The 20,322-nt window shown below is 47.1% G+C and overlaps 2 protein-coding genes across 2 annotated transcripts in view; one reads left to right on the plus strand and one right to left on the minus strand.

Moving 5' to 3' along the window:
• The window catches only part of LOC142559603 (calcyphosin-like protein), a 41,487-nt gene extending 33,843 nt beyond the window's left edge, over positions 1 to 7,644 (plus strand). Inside the window, exon 5 of the mRNA XM_075671182.1 lies at positions 7,344 to 7,644. Coding sequence (XP_075527297.1) covers positions 7,344 to 7,445 — 102 coding nt within the window. The 3' untranslated portion in view covers positions 7,446 to 7,644. The remainder of the gene's footprint in view (positions 1 to 7,343) is intronic.
• A 1,675-nt stretch (positions 7,645 to 9,319) lies between these two features.
• Positions 9,320 to 20,322, minus strand: part of LOC142560679 (solute carrier family 4 member 11-like) — a 102,312-nt gene continuing 91,309 nt past the window's right edge. The window contains exons 12-13 of the mRNA XM_075672935.1: positions 18,354 to 19,059; positions 9,320 to 17,047 (exon numbers count right to left, since the gene is read on the minus strand). Coding sequence (XP_075529050.1) covers positions 16,981 to 17,047; positions 18,354 to 19,059 — 773 coding nt within the window. The 3' untranslated portion in view covers positions 9,320 to 16,980. The remainder of the gene's footprint in view (positions 17,048 to 18,353; positions 19,060 to 20,322) is intronic.

The raw sequence follows: 20,322 nt of genomic DNA on the forward strand, positions 1-20,322 counted from the left end.
AATAATCTAGTACAACGGCATAGGGTTAAGGGTGAGAAAAAAATGAAGCCTTTTACAACGTCTTCTGGTGATCGCACAATAGCGAACGTAATTAACAATTTTGGTAAATAGAGGTGTGTGGACAAAATTGTCACTGAAGTACAGGAACGTAGCGCAAAACGATAAAGAAACGGTAATGCTAATGTTACAGATTATTGTGATAGCTACGCGGTCATGAGTGTGCGCAATGATTGCAGTGTGCATTATGAACCTTCTTATCCCCGTATAAATTTATCTTAGCGGTGAATATAATAACGACTTGGTGCTCGCACCGATTCAGATTTCACCAGAGAATGGTTTTGCTGTAATTTAGTAAATATTCAGTCAGAGGATGTAGGCGCAGAGGGAGTGGTTTGAGTTGGGGAGATGCTGAGAGGACGATAATAATAATAATAATAATAATAATAATAATAATAATAATAATAATAATAATAATAATAATAATAATAATAATAATAATAATAATAATAATAATAATAATAATAATAATAATAATAATAATAATAATAGTTTCTTGCCCTCTTTGTCTATACATTCTCTACCCTACTTAAGCAAATAAATGCTTGTCGGTGGGGCAAGCAGAGCAGTTGCATCAGTAAGATCCGCAAGATTGCAAGATCCGCAAGATCCGTAAGATCCGCAAGGATTGCTACATCGTTAACAATATCATTCACTAATATTAGAAGCCTGATGTCGAAACGCGAACTCGTCTCATCTTATCTTGAAGACTGCAACTGCACTATTCTAGCTCTCGCCGAAACCTGGCTTTCCCCCGAGTTAGCCGATCCTGAAATTCTTCCCGTAAAACTAACCTATAATATTTATCGCTGCGATCGCTCATATAGAAGAGGTGGTGGCGTCCTCTTCGCTATTAAAAAAACTATCGCATCATACATTATTGACACATCTTCAGGACTGGAGATTGTCTGGGCCGCATGCCGCTGCCGTTCTGCCAAAGTTTTGATAGGCGTTTGTTACCGCCCTCCAAATTACAGTCATTGCTTCATTGATGAACTGCGCAGCAGCATTGCTAAAGCCACTCAGCTCTGTCCAACTGAGTTCACATACCTTATAGGAGACTTTAATCTTCCTCTCATTGATTGGCCAAACTTGTCTTCATCCTGCAGTTTTTCATCAGAATTCATTAGCCTAACATTAGATTATAATCTGTTCCAGATCATTAAAGAACCTACCCGTGGCTCTAACCTCTTAGATCTTATACTAACTAACGCCCCAGAAACTATAGAAGAAGTAATATGCTCGGATGGTTTCAGTGACCACAGATTACTGAATGTATCCATCAGTATCCCATTACCATTTACAGGTATCTTAAGTAAGACAATTCGTGACTACAACAAAGGAAATTATGAAGTAATCATCATTGAGCTAGAATCATTTCTTGAACATCATTTCCTACCTTCATTCCACACCAGGTCTGTTCATGATAACTGGGTCATCTTCCGAGATAAGTTATGCGCATTGGTTGAGCAGAACATTCCTTTAATCAGAATAACTGAAGACAAAAACAAACCGTGGTTCACTAAGTCCCTTCATCTACTCAGAAACAAAAAGAAACGTTCATACAGAACTGCAAAACGAACCGGCACCCCGTCAGCTTGGGAAAGGTACCTTAACTGTTTAAGTTCTTACTGCTCCGCTCTCAATGTAGCCAAAAATAAATATTTTTCCCAAGACCTTCCTTCACTACTCAAATCTAATCCCAGAAAGTTCTGGCAAATTTTATCTCCTGAACGCAATACTAATGACATCTCGTTACACAATAAAGAAAACAACATTCCTATTCCTAACAGTGAGTGCGCTCAAGTTTTTAATAAATTTTTCTCATCCGTATTCACAAAAGAAAGTATTACTAATTTGCCCATTGTTGCCGACCTAGATTACCGGTACATGGAACCTATTAACATTACTATTGATGGTATTGTTCAACTTATTAATAACTGGAAGGTTTCATCTTCAGCAGGTATTGACAATATTAATTCTAAATTACTAAAAAATACAGTATCAGTATCTAGCAAGTTTTTATTTCACATTTTTCATCAATCATTAATGACAGGTCAGATACCCCAAGATTGGAAAACAGCCAAAGTCATACCCATTTTCAAAGACGCTGACAAGAACTTAACTGAGAACTACCGACCGATATCACTAACGTGCATATGCTGCAAAATGATGGAACATATTATTGCATCTCATATTTACCAACATCTAGAATCGAACAACTTCTTTTTTCATAATCAACATGGTTTCAGGAGAGGTTTGTCGTGCGAAACGCAACTGCTTGAATTTACGACAGATTTACATTTTAACATGGACTCAAACCTTCAAACTGACAGCATCTTTCTAGATTTTTCTAAAGCTTTTGACCGCGTAGCTCATTGTCGCCTGTTTTTGAAGTTATCATCATTAAAACTTAATTCACTAACACTATCCTGGCTTCGAAATTTTCTTTCTAACAGGCAGCAGTTTACTTTCGCTAACAGCTTCTCCTCGCCCCTTTCAGATGTTTCATCCGGTGTACCACAAGGAAGCGTTCTTGGTCCCTTACTCTTTCTGATATACATTAATGACATACCCAATAACTTATCATCATGCATGCGCATTTTCGCTGACGACTGCATTATCTATCGTTCTATTAACACCTCCGATGACCACCTTATCCTCCAAAATGATCTTAACGAAATCACTAATTGGTGTGACACCTGGCTAATGACTCTAAACTCATCAAAATGTAAAGTGATGTCCTTCACCCGCAAACGCAATAACTTGGACTATTCTTACTGTATTAAAAATGTCCCATTATCTCGGACCTCATCATTTAAATATCTAGGCGTTAATCTTTCAACAAACCTCTCCTGGACTTCCCACATTACTACCATCTGTGCCAGTGCTTCTCGATCACTAGGTTACCTGCGACGTAACCTTCGGAACTCACCTCCACTTATCCGCAAACTGGCATATCAAACATTTGTTCGCCCTCGACTTGAGTTCGCCGCTCCAATCTGGTCTCCCCATCAAAATTACCTAATTACCATGCTGGAATCAATCCAAAATAGAGCCGCACGTTTCATTTCCCGAAATTATGACTACCGTTCTAGCGTAACTCAAATAAAGATTCACCTATCACTTCAGCTACTAAGTAATCGTCGCGACATAGCCCTTTTGTCATTATTTCATAAATACGCCCACCACACTAACAAACATTCCTTACACCTAGAAACGTCATCGCACACGTCGCACAGATTATACAATCATCATAGCTTCACGCGCATCTATGGTAAAACAGAAGCATTTAACTCGTCTGCAATTCCACGTGCCATTCGGCTCTGGAACAACCTCCCCGACAACATAGTTTTGGAAACTGACCGTGATAAATTCAAGAGCTCACTGAACTCGCTTAACCCATGTTAACCATTAATATCACACTCACTGCTCTGTATTATTTCTTTGCCTTTTTCTTGCAGTGTTATACGTTGTTACTAACTTATATTGTTCCTTTTTATTGTAATCATATGCAGCTTTATGTAGCTAATATGTTTCATGACTTTTAGGCTGTGCACTTGGCTGCTGTTTTCACTTGTTATTGTTGTTAATTGTATGTACTTGATTGTATGCCCCCCTTACTCAATCCCCAAGAAGGGGCCTTGTAAGGTATTTTACAAATAAATAAATAAATAAAAAAAATAAAGAAAGGAACTAGAGTGAATCAAACAAACAACCAAATAAGTAAAGAAACCGTGTGAGGTATATCATCATGCGGCTTGTTACCACATGCAATATTATATCAAGTCCGAGGCTTATAAACGGGCTAATGCGAGGATATTTTTAAAATAAAATTGCATGAACGTTCCTACCTGTGAGGCTCAACACTGTAATTTCCCCCAAGTGATTTCCATGCTCAACATGGAATTTTCTCGATGAGGAACACCTTTCTGAGGGGTGTAAGCGTTCGTGTTCTTGGAGTATTTCAATGCTTGATGGAGCTTCATAACAGAAGGACTTTGGTTAGAAACACGGGAACGCCCTTATGGGTTTAGCCTGATTCGCACTGGAGTTTGTTTTTCTAATCCTTTGGGGCACCTTTTTATCGGCAACTTGCCGGCGCACACTCTTCAGAAGGCTTAAAAGGCTGCCTTAAGTTTTGTACGTAATTTCAGAATAAGACAAACAGTGTGAAACAGTGTGAATGCCTTTACAGAGTGATTAAGGCGTTCGCCGGCAAACGCCGGAAGTGTAAAAACAGTTATCTTTTGGCCGGTGGGTTGGGAACCATGGTACAACGTACAATCTTAGAGAATACGCAGGTCACACTTTTTTGGTATTACACTTCATGAATAATTTGCATCCTTTGGGGCTTATCTCCAAACAATAATCGCCATCTACCTTGCCTGTAGTTGCTTCCTTTAACACCGCGATTCCGGTACTTCGAGGTGACTAACGGTATGCCCTTATCATCGTCACATAGCGTTCCGGATAGGAAAGTAGCCAGCATGGAGTGTTAATTAACTAAAGGAGCTATACTTAATATTGATAATGATTCTTGTTGGGAAGCAAGATATGGCCTAAAAGTTATACTTATTTTAACAGTGCAGGCGTCTGTGGCATTTTAGGGCAACCTCAAAAGGTGTGAGCTCTAAGAGAATATCATTGCACTCTTAAACACTTTGCTGCCGGCATTCATAACGATGAAAACGCAGATTCTGTGGTCTTGTTTCCTTCAGATGCTTGAGGTGGGGCAAAATTTGACGCTTATTGAAGTGTGAAATGTCATACTGGGACGTGCACGCATATATCGCATAAACGGTTCGAAAAAAAAAAAAGAAGATTTTGCGCTTACCGCCGCACTGTTTCGGCTCCAGCTCCGCACAAAGATAACATTTTGGAGTCGACGTCGTTCACTGTAACACTTGACACAGTTTATTGCTTGATTTTTAGGGGGGGGAAATGCGAATTTAGCTTCGTTCTTGGGGATGCAAACTGCTACCGCGAGGGCGTTAGCATAAACTGGTGTCTCTGCCTGCCGGTAGCTGCAGAAAGTAGCCGTTCAGGGATGGTTGCGACGCGTTGTCCGCCCCTATGGAATTGTTGTTTGGTAGCAGAAGGGCACTCACGAACACTGGTAATTTCATGTAGCGGAACGCGCACCGCACGTTGTGCAGATGAAATGTTGATATGACGCTGTCTTACTAGAGATGGTGATTAAGCACAAATGTGCAATATTGCAGTTTGTGCAAATAAAGGTATGTTCATCGCGTGACGTAACTGTTCAATGCCCATCGGTGCACTGATTTTGGTTTTGACCGTGTCTCGACCGGTGACATCACCGGTGGTTTTCACTGGTGAACTCACCGGTTAAGGCGGAACAAACCTGATGTGCGTCGTCGGTGACGTCAATGCGCACCTGTGGAAGAGCCCAGGTGCTCTGTGCATGCGTCAAGTGATAAGCGCATTGTTTTATCAGCGCTCTACCGGGTCTGAAGGTCACTTTGAGCGGTATCCGGGCAGGTTAAACAGCTGCGCCCCAAATGCAGGTTGTGTGTAAGTCATAGTTTACGATTTTCCCGCGTATTTTAGCTTGCGAAATTCAGTTAGTTCAGTAAGTTCTTTGCGTCCCATGGAGGGTCTGGGTATGGGTGGCTAGAAAATATTTTTGCCGAAACGATGTCCGACGCCTTTATAGCCCTGTATAGGTCACTGCTTGAGACGCTGTGTTAAACTGCGCCGTCTTCGGTATCAGGCCACGACAATGGTCAAATGCCCGGCAGCAGGAAAGACCAGTTTACATTCGACAAGAATGCTTCGCATTGAAATCCGCTCGCTCTTACCGTTAGGAGACAGTTGGCAAGCCAGAAAGCAAAAAAAAAAAAAAAAAAGAAATTCGGAAGCCTGGTGGCGACACCACCTTGAAGTTCCCGCACTAGCGCCCCGTGACGTCATAGCTTTTGACGGCGTCTGATCAGGTCCACTGAATTCTCTTATCACTACAGGTAACGGACTGCACTGTGTTCTAATCGAGCCAAAGCCTGAACTCAGCAATCGATACTCGTGTCACCCGGCCACTTTCGATCACGATCGCGAGCCCGATCGAAATTCTCGACCGCGATTGGCTCTCTCCCGCTGCTTACGCAAAGGAGCCACTCGCGACCGAGTGATTCTATCCCGATCGGACTCGATTGCGATCGAAAAATGCGCTGTCTGACACCCGTTGAAGAGGAAGGTTTAGCTCGCCCGCTCCTATCTAAATACATCTAAAAGGAGAATTCGTTTTTCTCGGCAACCACTGCACCAAATTTGACGAAGTTTGCTGCATTTAAAAGAAAAATTTTAAATCTAGTGACTGTTGGTTTCGAATTTTTTTAGTTAGGTCGTCGATTTTTTATTAAAAATCTGCAAAAATCGAAAATTTTCAGAAGACGAAGCTATCAAGTTTACAACTCTGTAACTAAACAACGAAAATGGATAATACAATACCGTGTATTGCATACCGTGTAGTACACTTAAAGCGGACAAAATTGATATGTCACACATGAATATAAAAAAAAATTAGTAATATGGAAATAGAGATTTCGCAGAATCCTTGTAACCAAAGTAACAAATTCACGTAAGATGTAAAATGATGTATCGAATTTGTCCGCTTTGAATGATCTAATGGATTCCGTTTACAGAACCGCGATATCTGTTCTTGATGCAGAGCTAAGAATTTGTAAACTTCGTGCTTCTATCATTTTTCAAACGTTTGAATGTTTGAAAATCTTTCAAACAATATTCAGGCCCTAAATAGAAATTCCGGTTCCAACCGTCACTAGAATTTTACTTTCTCTCTCAAATCCAACAAATTTCATTAAGATCGGTCCAGGGGTTATCTCATAAAAACGTTTTTTTTTGCGTTTTACATGTATTTGAATAGGCCGCGTCGGAGTTGGGCCCGAGCTAAAGCTTCCTCTTAAGTTTGGCCGATTGTTACTGCGCCACAACGCAGCAAATGTACGAGAAGATGCGTTAAAATCGGTCATGCGACATTGACGACAGCGGCACCGCAGTTCTGGTGCGGAATTGAGGGAAATAAAAATGCAAATTCGACCTTAATCGTTCTCTTCTGTTTAACGACCTCTTGTCTCAATATTAGCTCGAATAGTTTTGAAGGAGCTGCTTTATCGGCTAGGTATGCTTTGGCGTTACGTTTTAGTGCCCATTTAGCGCAAGTTTAGACACGTGATAACAATGAAGCGGTTGCACCAAAACATACTCACTTCTGGACTCAATGTTCTCAAACGTTTCGCTTTCAGGTGACCAAGGACGAGTTCTTCGACTACTACTCGGGTGTGAGTGCTTCCATCGACGAAGACGCCTACTTTGACCTGATGATGAGAACCTGTTGGAAGCTATAGCCCCGACGGGGCACACGGACCCCCGTGCAAACATCCGTTTCTCCTCATTTACCCACTTGTTTTTTTTTTCTTGCCACGTCGGTTTCCGAATAATTGCCGCGAGATGACTACATTGTCTGGGCACAGATAACGCTTCGATGTGTCGCCAGGGCCAAATGATTAAAGCGATTAAAACGAACACTAATTCTGCAGTAACGTCGCTGGCGTGGCGTTAATTTTGACACTGTATACTGGAGAGACTCAACATTGTGAGAACGGTTTCTTCAACAGTTATGTTCTAACGCACTTCGTACGCAACTGACGCAGCGCAGGGCCTACGTAGCTATCCCGCCGTGCGGTGTCAGTAGCATTAGCGGCTGAGCACGAGATTACTTGTTACACTCTCGACACCGGCGGCCGCATTAGGATGAAAGAGAAATGCAAAAAAAAAAGCTTCTGTACTTAGATTTAGGTGAACGTTACAGAAACCCAGGTGGTGGAAATTAATCTGGAGTCCCCCCGGTACGGCGTCTCTCTCAGCATTTAATTTAACAAACCTAAACAAATTGCGGAAAGGACCTTGCTATACTTTGCCATACAAATGGTGCTAACTTTACACTGCCTCCATGCAGCTTAGGGTCTCTTTAATGCTGAGTGCGCAAAATTTAGCCAATGCACATTCGTGTCTCATGAGTCAGCATCTTCTTTGGTTCAATAGTGGAGCAGTTCTCTTTCCAGATTTTGCGTCAGCACCGAAAACCAGTCAATTCATTTTAGATGCTTATTGTTAGGGTTAAGCTGGTTAGTTATTGCAGCTTCGGTATTTCAATTTCAGCGTCATGTTGGTACAGAAATAATTTTCGGTTCTGTTTCGTTAAGTCCGAATACGTAGATCTGTCCAGAGGTCTTGAAATGTTTGATCGTAGGTGATGGGTGATGGTTAACCATTTGTGACAGCCCACTTTGCCTAAACATTTCCGAAGTGTTTTTTTTACTGGTCAGTATTCGACATTTTTTTTAACCTTTGATTGAACAATGTCTTACACACTTGGCCGCTTTTGAGTAATGACCACTTACTAGATGGGTAACAGGGTCTCTAAATTTTCGGCCATAAATAATGGGAAACTGTTCGTCTTAAGTGTGACAGCAAACAAGCATTTCTGAGGTACTGTGTGGTTAGTATTTGAATGTCTTTAAACGGCTGAGTAGTGAGTGCCTTAGAAACGTGAAAATATTGGGTCAAGCACGCCTATTGAATTGGTCACCAGTTCCTGAAGTTCTTAGCCATGAATGATGCTACTGTTAGCCATAAGTGATGGGCCACTGTGTTTTGCACACCTTTGTTCCGTATATCTGTGGTTTGAGCTGGCCAATATTGGGCTATCTTTCCTACCAATACTTATACAATGCGTTATGAACTTGGACCATACCCTGCGGCTCACGATGTTGCGTCTCAATAACAGGCTGCCACTTGTGAATCAGAGCGGACATAGTGTAACACTTCAGTAGTTTCTGACAACGTAAGCACATTGCAGATTCTTAGGCTTTTTGCTTCGACTGTGCCGACAGCGTACGCTTGCATACCAGGGCAGAATGAAATTCAAAGGCGAACTTTGTAAAAGTCGCCCGCCAGTACACAATGCATTCGTCTGTGCGTTTAGGAACAGGACCATAGCTCCTGAGAAATGCACAACGTCACAAATAAGCGCACTCTTGTTTGTCGTCTGCTATCGCCCTGTAAACACTGCAGTAGCTATATTTAGCAGTCGTCTAGCCATGTCGTCTGCTATGTAGTCTGCTGTGGTTCGGTTGCTTCCTTTTTTTTTGCTCCAAAGGCGCGCAAGCACTCTGGAGAGGAAGCACAAGAAAGAATGACGGACACTGGAGACGCCGAATCTACGCAACTCCCGTTTTTTTTTTATTGCCCCAGAGACATTTCCAGGCCGAGGCGCTGCGCTACCTGCCTGGACGCTCTTTCCTACAAAAACAGAGAAACACGAGAGCAGGAACGAAACAACGCAAACAACGAGACGACCTCACGCGTCACGGAACAAAGTGTGTGTACAAGCTCCGATGAGAGAGAGAGAGTGAGTGAGTGAATACTGGTGGCAGACGTGCCCAGTTTTTTTTTCCGCACCGCCCTCTCTTCTCTCGCAAAGCCACGTATAACCGCTTCTCAACAAGAACAGAGGCGCTCAAAGCGTGTGTTTCATCTCATCTCAAGTACGTTTTTCGTCAACAAGCAACAACAACCGTCTGCGAACACCTGAACACGCTAGAAGTAGAACTCTGCTTTTTTTTTTCCTCTTTTATCACTGACATTCCATCTTCCGTTCTTTTTTTTATTCTCTCCTCCAACAACGAACAAGCCCGCCCCCTTTTGGTAAAAAATATATTTAAAGATATATATGTAAAACACGTCGCTTTTCTTTTAAATATATATGTACAGCGCAGAGAATTATTCCTCCGGGGAGTCGGACGACAGAAAAAGAAAATTAAGACGCGTTCCCGCAGCCTCGGCTAAGGGAGCGGCTGCGCATTTGTATTATTTGTTTATTTATTTATTCATTCAACGGCGAACACTCACAAGGAACGTTTCGAGTCGCGGTACATGGTCGGGTTGCGGCTAAAGTGCGCATGCGCGAGGTTTCGAGGCTGCAGACTGTAGCCACGATTTGCCTGTCGAAAACTAACAGCCGAAGCCATAGCCAGAGAGTAGCGCGGACGACCACGGTTAGGGCCGAGCACGATTTGCTGAAGGAGAAATGGAGGCCCAAACTCCACGCCTAATCGCACGAACGTGCGTGCTCCATTCGCAATCTTCTACTTTGAAAGCCGCACGAACGGCAATCACCTTTCGAGGCCAAGAAGAAGGAGATCGTACATAAACCTCGGAATCGAATGCCATTCGGCCGATTAATTAGTACGAAGTCCGCCATTTCTGCCCTTCTCAGGCGATTGAAAGGGATGTTGCTCCCAATTCTGGGTGCAGTCGGAGGCTACGGCGAATGGTGCGCAGAGCAGCGTTCGGGAGTTCAAACGTGAACGTGCCCGATTGACCGCCATGAGACTGTGCCAGCTCCGGTGGTATTATGTTTCAACTGCGAGTGACCTCTGTCTCAATGGCAGCCAATTGGGCCTCAGAGGAACCCGAGACTGCCGTCACGTCTGCATCAGACCGAACACGGGGCTACGGCTGTGTTTTTCGCATTAGCTGAGCACTTTATGCCAAAGGGTAGTAAGCAAACCGCTTTATTAGGCTATAATCGCTTACTAGATAGCACTGTTTGCAGTCAAATCGCGACACTTTAGTTGTCCTTGCGACTTCGGACGTCAGAATGCAACAAATTAACGTTTAACACGGACGGCGCGAGGTACCACTGCATAATCGCCCAGAAAGGTCAGAAAAAGTGAATCGCGACATTCGGGCTTGACTTGTCTCCAAGCTGCGTCGTGCTTAAACGGTGAAGTGACTTCGATTTTTAACATTGTTTTGATGCGGATAGATGTCTTTCCTCTACGCGATTGTACTTGCGTAAAGGTTTTGCAGTCGCTTAAATTGCTTAAGAAAAAAAAAGGGGGGGTATCTGATGGTCAACTGTTGCTGTTGGCATGCGATTCGGTGACATCACAGAAAAACTTCGTAACAATTGCACAAACTAACGGTCTATAAATTATTTGCCCCTCTGTAATGCTCTGGTCGCAACAAACAAGGCTGCCAAATGTGCGAACGACGTCACAAAGCATGGGCGATCCTTCTTCGATTCACCGTCCAACGCCAGGTCTACCAGGACGGCCAGCAGTATTCCCTTGCACGTAATTCCTCCTCGAACCTTGGTTACCTCGGGCGACATTTCTTTACATTAGTTTTGGCTAGGTGGTCGATCGTGGTCACCAGACGGGAGTAACCTCGAGTAGCAACGTGCCGTCTGGCACGTAACGGCTGTGACGTCATCAGTCGGCGCCATTAATATAGTTTCGCTTTCAGCCGGCAGGTGGCGCGACGACTTGCAGTTCTACTGGGAGCCTCGCAACTTGTTTCCCCGTCCAAGGACGGTAACTGTATAGATTGCATCTTGCGGTAACTTTTTCGTTTTCGCCGTCCGGTGGTAGAGCCTGCAGCGCTGTTTTATCTGCACGTGCAGGACGCGTCGTCTGCTTCGTGGGTTCGCGGTGGCATCTGTGTACGTGTGTGTGTGTGTGTGTGAACCATACTTTGCTAAAAAGCGAGGAACGGAAACATTTCCTTTAACAAGGCTACAAAGCTCCGTGCGCCCATTAAGGCAGTATTGTCGACCGGGGGCGCACGTAACAATTAACAAGTAGTGTGAGTATCACAGCGCACGTTTTTTTTTTCTTTTGCGCAGTACAAGGTCTACGCTTCTCGGACAGCACAACAACGACGGTGCATATATATGTATATATATGTATGTATGTATATATATATAGTATATCTATCTTTGTGTGCATGCTAATTGCTCTCACGAAACGCTCGTGTTCTCGGCAACATTGACGCACTCCGCTCCGTATCGGTCAGCTCCGAACCGCGGATCGAGCGGAGCGTACTATGTAGCCACTTTGCGGCGACCACACGCGCTGCTCCTACGTACGCAGACGTTCACATTTTCCTGCAGAGCGCTCAAGGGACGCGTTGCAGAACAACCAGAGCGCGACTGGGTTCACGAACGCAGGCTATAAAGTCTATGCATAGCCTGAATTTTTGGTTAGATTTAAATAAGAAAACCTACGCACAAGCATCGTTTCTCGAGCTCAGTAGCTTCCCAGAAATGCTTTTTTTTTTCTTAACACGTCACTTTTGCACGGGTAGTGTGAACGTCTGTAGCGAGACCGACGCAAGCGCACCGAATCGTCCAACAGCGACAGGACCAGCAAGAAAGCGTCTGCTGCTTACAGCATGTTGAACAGAGGGGGCTCTATAATTGACGGGCGCACACTTTAAACCTACGTGCCCAAAAGGCACGACACCCGCCACACAAGCAACCTATATTGCCAGGGATGCCCTCAGCGAGGTTTACTCTGCGTTCTGCGGCGAGTCATTCTCTTTCCTTTTTTTTTTCTGGAACGTAAGAATATCAGAACACCCGTAGAACTACGCGCGATGTGTCAAGTCAAGCCGAAATGCAGCGAATCTCTTGGCGCAAGCGGTGAACGTTGTCGTAGTCTGACGAAAAGAAGAAAAGGAACGAGCTCTTAACTGGCTTCAACGTCTCGTGGTTACAAGACTTGCGAGCTGCGACGTCAGAAATACGCGTCTCCTATAGTAAGGAGAAGAAAAAAAAAGCGATCGCCCGACAGGTCTGGAAAGCGCTCAGCGTTTGTGGTAACTGCACCTTTGCGAGGATGACAAAACGCTTTCTGACGACGAAAATAATCGCGGATCTTTTACAAAAGGAAGCTTACTTATAGCTGCCTGACTGACGGTACAAGGCTATTTACCCATTGCGAAAGAAAGGGCAGAATTCATAAGACATATGCGTCGAGAAAACTTGCTCAATTAATACCACTATCACCAGGGTACTTCCTCTGTTTTGTCTATTTGTACCACAAGAATAATAATAAAAAAAATCTCACATGAGGCTGTGGACGGGTGCGAAAATGCATATGCAAATGCAAAGCTGTAAATTGTACAAATGTTTAAGTACGCATCTGTTTATATTTCGCTATTCGCTTTGCCATTGTTGCTCCTTTTTATATTTTTTCCTTGGGTTTCGAGGTACGAGACTTTTATTCACCGCAAAGAAAGAAAGAGAAAGAAAAAGCAACTGAATAGTCGAAAATATGTCAGTACTCGTTTAAAAGGCTGCTCTGACCAAAGCAGCTATCGAGAACACTCCGAATTGCTTTTAAGTTTATTGCTGCTTGCGTGCGAATAACATATATTAACTACGGTCCTTTATTGCAGGCGGCAAGAGGGCCTTTTATCTTGCACATTAGAAACAATTAAATGACCTTGCACTTTCAAGCCAGACATCTTGTTGTCTACAAACGGTGCAAAAGGATGTTTAATGGCATAAGGAACGTTGCTAAAAAGGCATCGTAGATTTGAGAATCGCTCATGAGGCACTTCTCGATGAAGCTCTGGGGATTGAATTTATGAAAGCGAAAGAGAGAAAAAATAAAGAAAATATAGGCCTACTTTAGGATTGTGGTGTTTCACAGTGATTAGCGGTTCATTGCCAAATATCACATTACGTGGCAATGGCTCTCCACGTAAGGTAATGCGAGCTTTCGAGGCCTGTGCACCGGTATTCTCTCCACTGGCTGTGGCAATTTGTAGCTGCAGCCGCGGGAGCCGAGAACTCGAAGCTCATAAGGTACGCAAAATCGGACTGGACGTCGAAACCTCGACCGTCACCCGACCACGATACCGCACGCGGACGTTCCTCGTGGCGAACTTGAGCAAGAACGCAAGAGCGGCCGGGACAGCTGCGATTCTGTATGTTTTGTTTTGCAGTGTGCGTGTGTGTATACGTGTTACTGTGTTTTATATTCTTATCATCTATATTGCTCTAGGGGCCTTTCACACTACGACTGATGAGTCTTCTTTTTTTTTTCCATCCCGGAAGGGATGTTTCCATTTTTTTCTTTCACTCGAGCTCTTCTTTGTATAGATGCTACGGACACAAGTGCTTAGTGATGATGCCTAAGACACAAACTAACCACACCTTTGATAGATAGAAAAAAAAGAGAGAGAAAGAAGAGAACGCGTTCGCCTCGCAGTGTCAGCGTCTCTCTCCGGCGCTGCCCTTCGGAGGACTTCAGTGGACGACGGGGCTTTTTGCAGCCGACAACAAATGCCTTCGAGAAATGCCTTCGAGAAATGCCTACGGTAGAGAAAATGCCTTCGAGGGAGAGGTTTGTAGCGCGAGCGCTCAGCTTTTCGGAGTTCAGCTGAGCCCTATACGGGAACTTTGAGCAGCAGGGCACGCGCAGGGCTTCTCTGGACGCGTCCTGCACCTCTGGCAACCCAGTCCTTGCCCCTTGTAACGGCTCATGCCGACGCGGTCTCGTTTTGTACTTCCGTCTCTGTCGTTGTCTCAGCCGGACGCGTCCAGATGGCGCTGCGGGCAGCTGCCGTTGCCTACGTCACTGGTGGCGGCGTGCGATTCATTTCTTGTACGTGCGACCGCGTGTGGGTGGGGGGAGTTGCGAGGAAAATGTCGCTGGCAGACGGCTTCGTGTGACGACGAAGACCTTTGGGGCCTGCAGCGCGCCTTGCACCTCGCGCCACTGCGAAGCGCGATCGAAAAGACGGCTCGGGAAGGAGGAGTGAGAGCCTACAGTGAACTGATTCGCTCGGGACGCTGCGTTCAAGTCACGTGACGGGCGTTCCCCGTTCACGTGATTAAAAGGGTCTGCCCTCGAGCGTCACCGGCGAACGGGTCGCCACCTTTCTTTATTGAGAGACCGGACACTGCAGACGTCGTTCGTTTCGACGTGCTTCTTCGGAGACTAACTGTCACGTCAGTGCGGGGATGCTTGCACTCGACGCGTTTTTTTCTTTTCTATGGCAAGTGGCAGCGATCTTTCCTCTCTGGAGTTTTGCAAACGGGGGGGTCCTCGGAAGAACGGCGCCGAAGAAAACCTGCGAACGGCGGCTTCCCCTCTTTTTTTATCCCTTTTTGTTTCTTAAATGCAATCCTAGGCCGCTATAGCACGTTGAAAAGGGGAGCACGTGTGTTGGCGTCCCCTGCTCGTTTCAGCGCGGGAGACGCCGCCGGAAGCGGAAGAGGCCCGAGCCCCCCGTGGAAGCCCCGGTCGCAAAACCTGCTCCTTTACGTCGCCCGTCACGAGGAAGGAGAGAGAGAAGGAGCCGGAACTGCTACGTCATTTCCGGGACCCGTGTTGAGAGACGTCGTGAGAGATTGCTGCACAGTTGCCCTCCGTGTGACCCGGGACGTAGACTCGCATAGCGGGAAGGCGAGTACGTGGATGACTCTTTATGCTGGACGTACGGAGCATGCCGATGACTTCTCGTGGACGATACTGATAACCGGGGTAGGTGTGAGGGTGCCAAAAAGGAAGAAGAAGAACGGCACACGGCTTGCCCATGCGTTTCACTGTACACGTGCTACGCTCACAACGGAAGCTGTGGTTTGGGCTGATTGTTTCTCTGCGTTTACCTATTTTTCGTCGGCGAGCGCTCGCCGGACGTTTATATTGCTGTACCGATCCGCGCACTGTTCCACGCGGACGATTGGACAGACAAACCACTAGCCGAGGGGAACACGAAATCAGGTGGACACGCCGTGGGATCGGCTCGCGAGCCGGAGCTGCGACTGTCACGACTGAGACGAGAGACACTGTAACAACGCGACAACGGACACGAAATACTTATATTTTTCTTTTGCCTTGCTGGGGAGGTACGCGTACACGGACAGAAGACTCGCCCAGACACGACAGGGACGCACAAGACACGTCATGTGGCTTTGACTCGCTTCCTCTGGTGCTGACAGGGCGTCGTTAAAGACGGGTTTCGCGACCGGTCGAGAGTAAAGTTGTTGCTTGGATTAGGGGCCGCAATTGTGACTGTATCACTGTTTTGCCTTTAGCCGCTTCGCGGCTCCTAGATGGGTAAATGCAGAATAACTTTTCGCGGTGCCCGTAGTCGGGTGTTTTAGCCCTCGCCTAGGCCGGGTTCGATGCTGGGCGCTCACTGGGGGGCTCGGGCCTTGCCGCTGTTTTCTTTTATTCATCTCGCTATCTTGTTTTTTTTCTTCGTGCCATGTGAGCACAGCGTTCGTGGAAACCGCCCTGGCGCGTCGTCCGTCGTTTAGGCTCGACGACCTCGCGCTTCTGCGGGGGCGGGGAGGGATGTCTGGCGGCGGGGACAAAAGCCGGGCTATCGACACGCGCTTCTGCTCTTGCGACCAGACCCGAACCGAGCCAGACCGGCACCTAAACCCTAAGAAGACTTCACCGGGACGCGATCTGCGACCAGGCGTTCTGGCGGCCAAACACCGACCCCCCAATCACCGGCGTGGCGGAACGTTCCCCGATCTTCACCAGGCGTGACCTGAATCTGGCCAAGATTCTGGCTCCCTCCACGGACAGTTGACTCGAGACCAGGACGTGAAACCTGGCGCGACCAGCGCCCACCTGAGCCGGGGTTGGAACAACCCTAAACTAAAACAGGCCCAGTTGCACGACACCTCCAGCCTGGCCAGACTGGAGTCGACCAGAGCTGACCGTGGCAAACACCGACCTGAGCTGAGCTTGCGTGTGAACTGTCTGCGAACAAGGGCGGACGAGCGAGCCACGTCCCATGCGACGTCTGTCCGCGCATGGGGGGAGGAGCAGGTTCGTGGGGGGAGGGGTGTGAATCATGGGGGGTTGTATGGACGCTTTTTTTTTTCTTTTACGCGGCTGCGGGCGTACACGGTCGCCCGGGCGGCACTTTGACACGGTGGGAGGAAATGGGAGAGCGTTCTCCTCGCCGCATTGCATAAGTTTCAGGTACGACAACCCGGGCTGCTGCTGCTGCTTCTGGTGGCGGCCTCGTGCGGCTGCTGCAGCTGCATAGAGTGTGAGGACGCTACTGGTGCTCGCCGTCCAGCGCTTCCAGGTACTTTTGGTCGATGAACAGCGTGACCACCTTGTGCCTGCGCCAGAGAAGGGAGTCGGTGAGCGAAACACGCACAGAGGGTTCCAGCGGGCCATAAAGCATTGCAGGAGTGCGAGATTGCAGGGGGGCGAACTGGTTTGCGGAGAGCGCGTTCTTCAACGAAGGCGTTGAAGAATCACACCCTGCTGAGGTAAAGACGAAAAAAAAAACACTTTTCATTGCTTTGAACATAAATGAAGATGTAACCTCATGTGATGGGCTAGGATGTGGACTCTGCATTCTGGTTTTTTCGCGTTATCTCGCCGTACTTGTTCTTTGGTTTTTGTTATCTGGGACGACACAACGGCCAATATAAGATCAGTGCCCATTCCCTGGAACGCTCACTGGCAACAACACGACGAAATCCCTTCAAAGCATATCCGCTTGCATTCGTTATAAAAGGTTACGCAATCGCTCCCAGACTAATTTAGGAAATGATTAAAGGCAATATGAAATATAGTGTATAATGTATGAAGCTAATACAAAAGAGATTACATCTTTATTGTGTCCACTTTCTTGCTGTCATCGTAATTGCATGCGTTGACCTCAACAGTCACAAAGCAGGACACTGTAAAGGTGTTCGGAGTGGTTGCCGGTATACGTAACACTACAGATGCGACGACGTGATTGACTACGACGTACGGGCTTTGCGTACAATTTTACTACGTAGGAGCGCCACATTAATCCTATCTCGCGATATTCCGGACAATTCTCTAACTTGTGCAGTGGTACTAACGATTTGGACAGAAGGTGCGTTAAAAACTGCAGCGAATTATCGTCTTCCCGAAGAAGGGTACACTAAAATATTAAGATCGGGCGAGGCACGGCGTCATGTTGAGTTCCTTATATTTTGGGGAGAGAACGAATCGGGAACCTTTAGAACTGTGTAGGGACGATGCAAAGGAAGGTACGCCTGTGCACACTTGTTGTAGACACCCTTTCCTGTCGCAGGGCGGATACGAATGTTCGTGGAGCGACACACTAATCGCGAAGGGAGGGGGGGTTGCAATGACGCTTAGATACACAAAATAAGCAGTTCTAGCAAAAAGTGAAGGTCTAGAGGGTGCCTTGCTCGTGTCGCCGCGTTGTGGCACCAAATGCAGGTAAATGCAGGTTATTGCTGTGTACCCACCCACCTCGTGTCTTTAACGTAACCCCACCGTAGGACAACGACGACGCGCCCGCGAGACGCGACCGCCACCACCTTCCAGTTCCCAGAAGGGTCAGCCCGCGGACAAACGACCAGAAGGCGCCGGGGGCGCGTTCACGTACACACGCGACGACGAGGCGATGCCCCGACCCACCTGAGTGGCAAGAGTAGCAGGATGATGACGGGGAAGACCATCTTTACGTAGGGCCACGGCGCGAACCCGAAGAAGCACATGACCAGCAGCTGCACCACCTGGCAGACGGTGAACACGTGGATCTTGCGCTGCGGGCACCGGCGGATGTAGTGGTTGGGCGGGTAGGCCGCCTGCTCCATGAAGAGCAGCGTGATGCGCTCGAACATCTGGTTGCCGTTGAGCGACGTGATGGCCATGTAGAGGAACAGTCCGTCCAGCACCGCGGTCGGGATGTGCGCCAGCGGGTAGGGCAGCATGAACACCGAGAGCCCGATGAGCAGGTGGGACACGGCGCCCGTGAGCCGGGTCTCACGCACGCGCACTATGATCTCGTACACGTGGCCCTGGTCGACGCGCTCCTCGACGTCGGCCAGGCTGCGCACGTGCAGCGGCGAGTGGGGCAGCACGCCGTGCATCCAGGGCAGGCCGAACAGCGAGAGCACGCCGTTCAGCAGGCCCACGACCAACAGGTCGAGGTGGTAGGCGGCGCCCTTCTTGAGTTTGTTGCACGGGTTGTTCACCACCGCCGCGGAGATGTTCTGGTCCATGAAGAACAGCAGCGACAGCGCGAGGCCCAGCCCCATGGCGGCCAGGGCGGCGGGCCACTGCAGCGCCTCGACGCGCGCCCGCACGAACTGGTCGCTGTGGCCGAAGTGGAACTGCTCCGCTGCGGGAAGGGGTAGCGTGCGCGGGGAGCGCGCGAGTAGCCGTTACTGCGGCACGTAGCTTTTTTGTCTTGTATCCCAGACAGTGGCGCATATCCACAATGGGGGATCGGCCAAGAAGCAGGCGGTTGTTCGTATGCTTAGAAGTAAAGCGAAACTAGATTTAAATACTGGAGCGTGGGACTATAGAACATAGTTTTTTTACCCTTAATATTCGATCGTGAGATCCACGATGCGCGTGGTCATCGTCGTCGTATCGCTGCGGAGACGAAGCTCTCACCCAGCGATCCTAACTGACCCCTGTCCCACCGTCAGCCGACTGGCGTGCTGTGCCTACAAATTTTCTATAGTCTCCGTCACTCCATCTGATATCCAGCCGCCTTCGATTACGTTTTCTTGCCCGCACCCATTCTGCTACTGTGGTAGTGCGTGCGCTCTGTGTTCTCAGGCGTTGGATGTCCTGCCCCACCTCTACTTCTTCACATATAGACAGTACACAAATATACGCAAATAGTATTTCGCACGTTGAACGTAAATGTTTCAGTAAATTACTCTCGAATACGTCTTTTGCCTCAAGCATAACCTTACGAGTTTTGTGTGAGCTTTTCTTTCTTTATTACATACTTGGAGTTAATAAAGTTACAGCAAGACTCCCTTTACCCCCTTTCAGCTTTCTACTGAACATCTTTAACTGGCTTGTGAAGTGACACGAGGTATATCTTTATTTCAATGAACCACTGAGGGGCGGCTGGATGGCTACGACATGTAGTTGCCGACTACAAGGCCGCGCGTACGGTTGCCGGTCGCATTTCGACAGGAACGAAAAAAAGAAAAAGAAACGCCATACTTAGGGGCACGGTAATAGACCCCAGGTTGTGAAAATTAGTCCGAAGCACCTCCCCCTCCCCCTCCTAGGCTTTGGGACATTAAACCTCATAATTTAGTTTGATTTGAGATGCGGCTCTTGCATTAAATTGCCCAACACAGCTGAACCATTCGACAACAAAGTCGCATGCGAAACAATAATACCTGCTTCACATCCCATATTTGTCATAAGAACACACTTGTTTCACACTGATATCGTCGAGAAACATTTCTAGATTTACTTCGCTGTATCCGATCGTTTATGATATATTGTTCGTTATATCGAGGTTCAATTTATACCATTCGAAAGCGTTATAAGCAAGTTTTTCCCGGGTGTCTGGGAAAGACAAACTGCCACGTGGGCGTCTAAACTTGCAGGGAATGGGAGGCATGACGCGGGT

The sequence above is a fragment of the Dermacentor variabilis genome, chromosome 10 (assembly GCF_050947875.1).
Source record: "Dermacentor variabilis isolate Ectoservices chromosome 10, ASM5094787v1, whole genome shotgun sequence".
NCBI lineage: Eukaryota > Metazoa > Arthropoda > Arachnida > Ixodida > Ixodidae > Dermacentor > Dermacentor variabilis.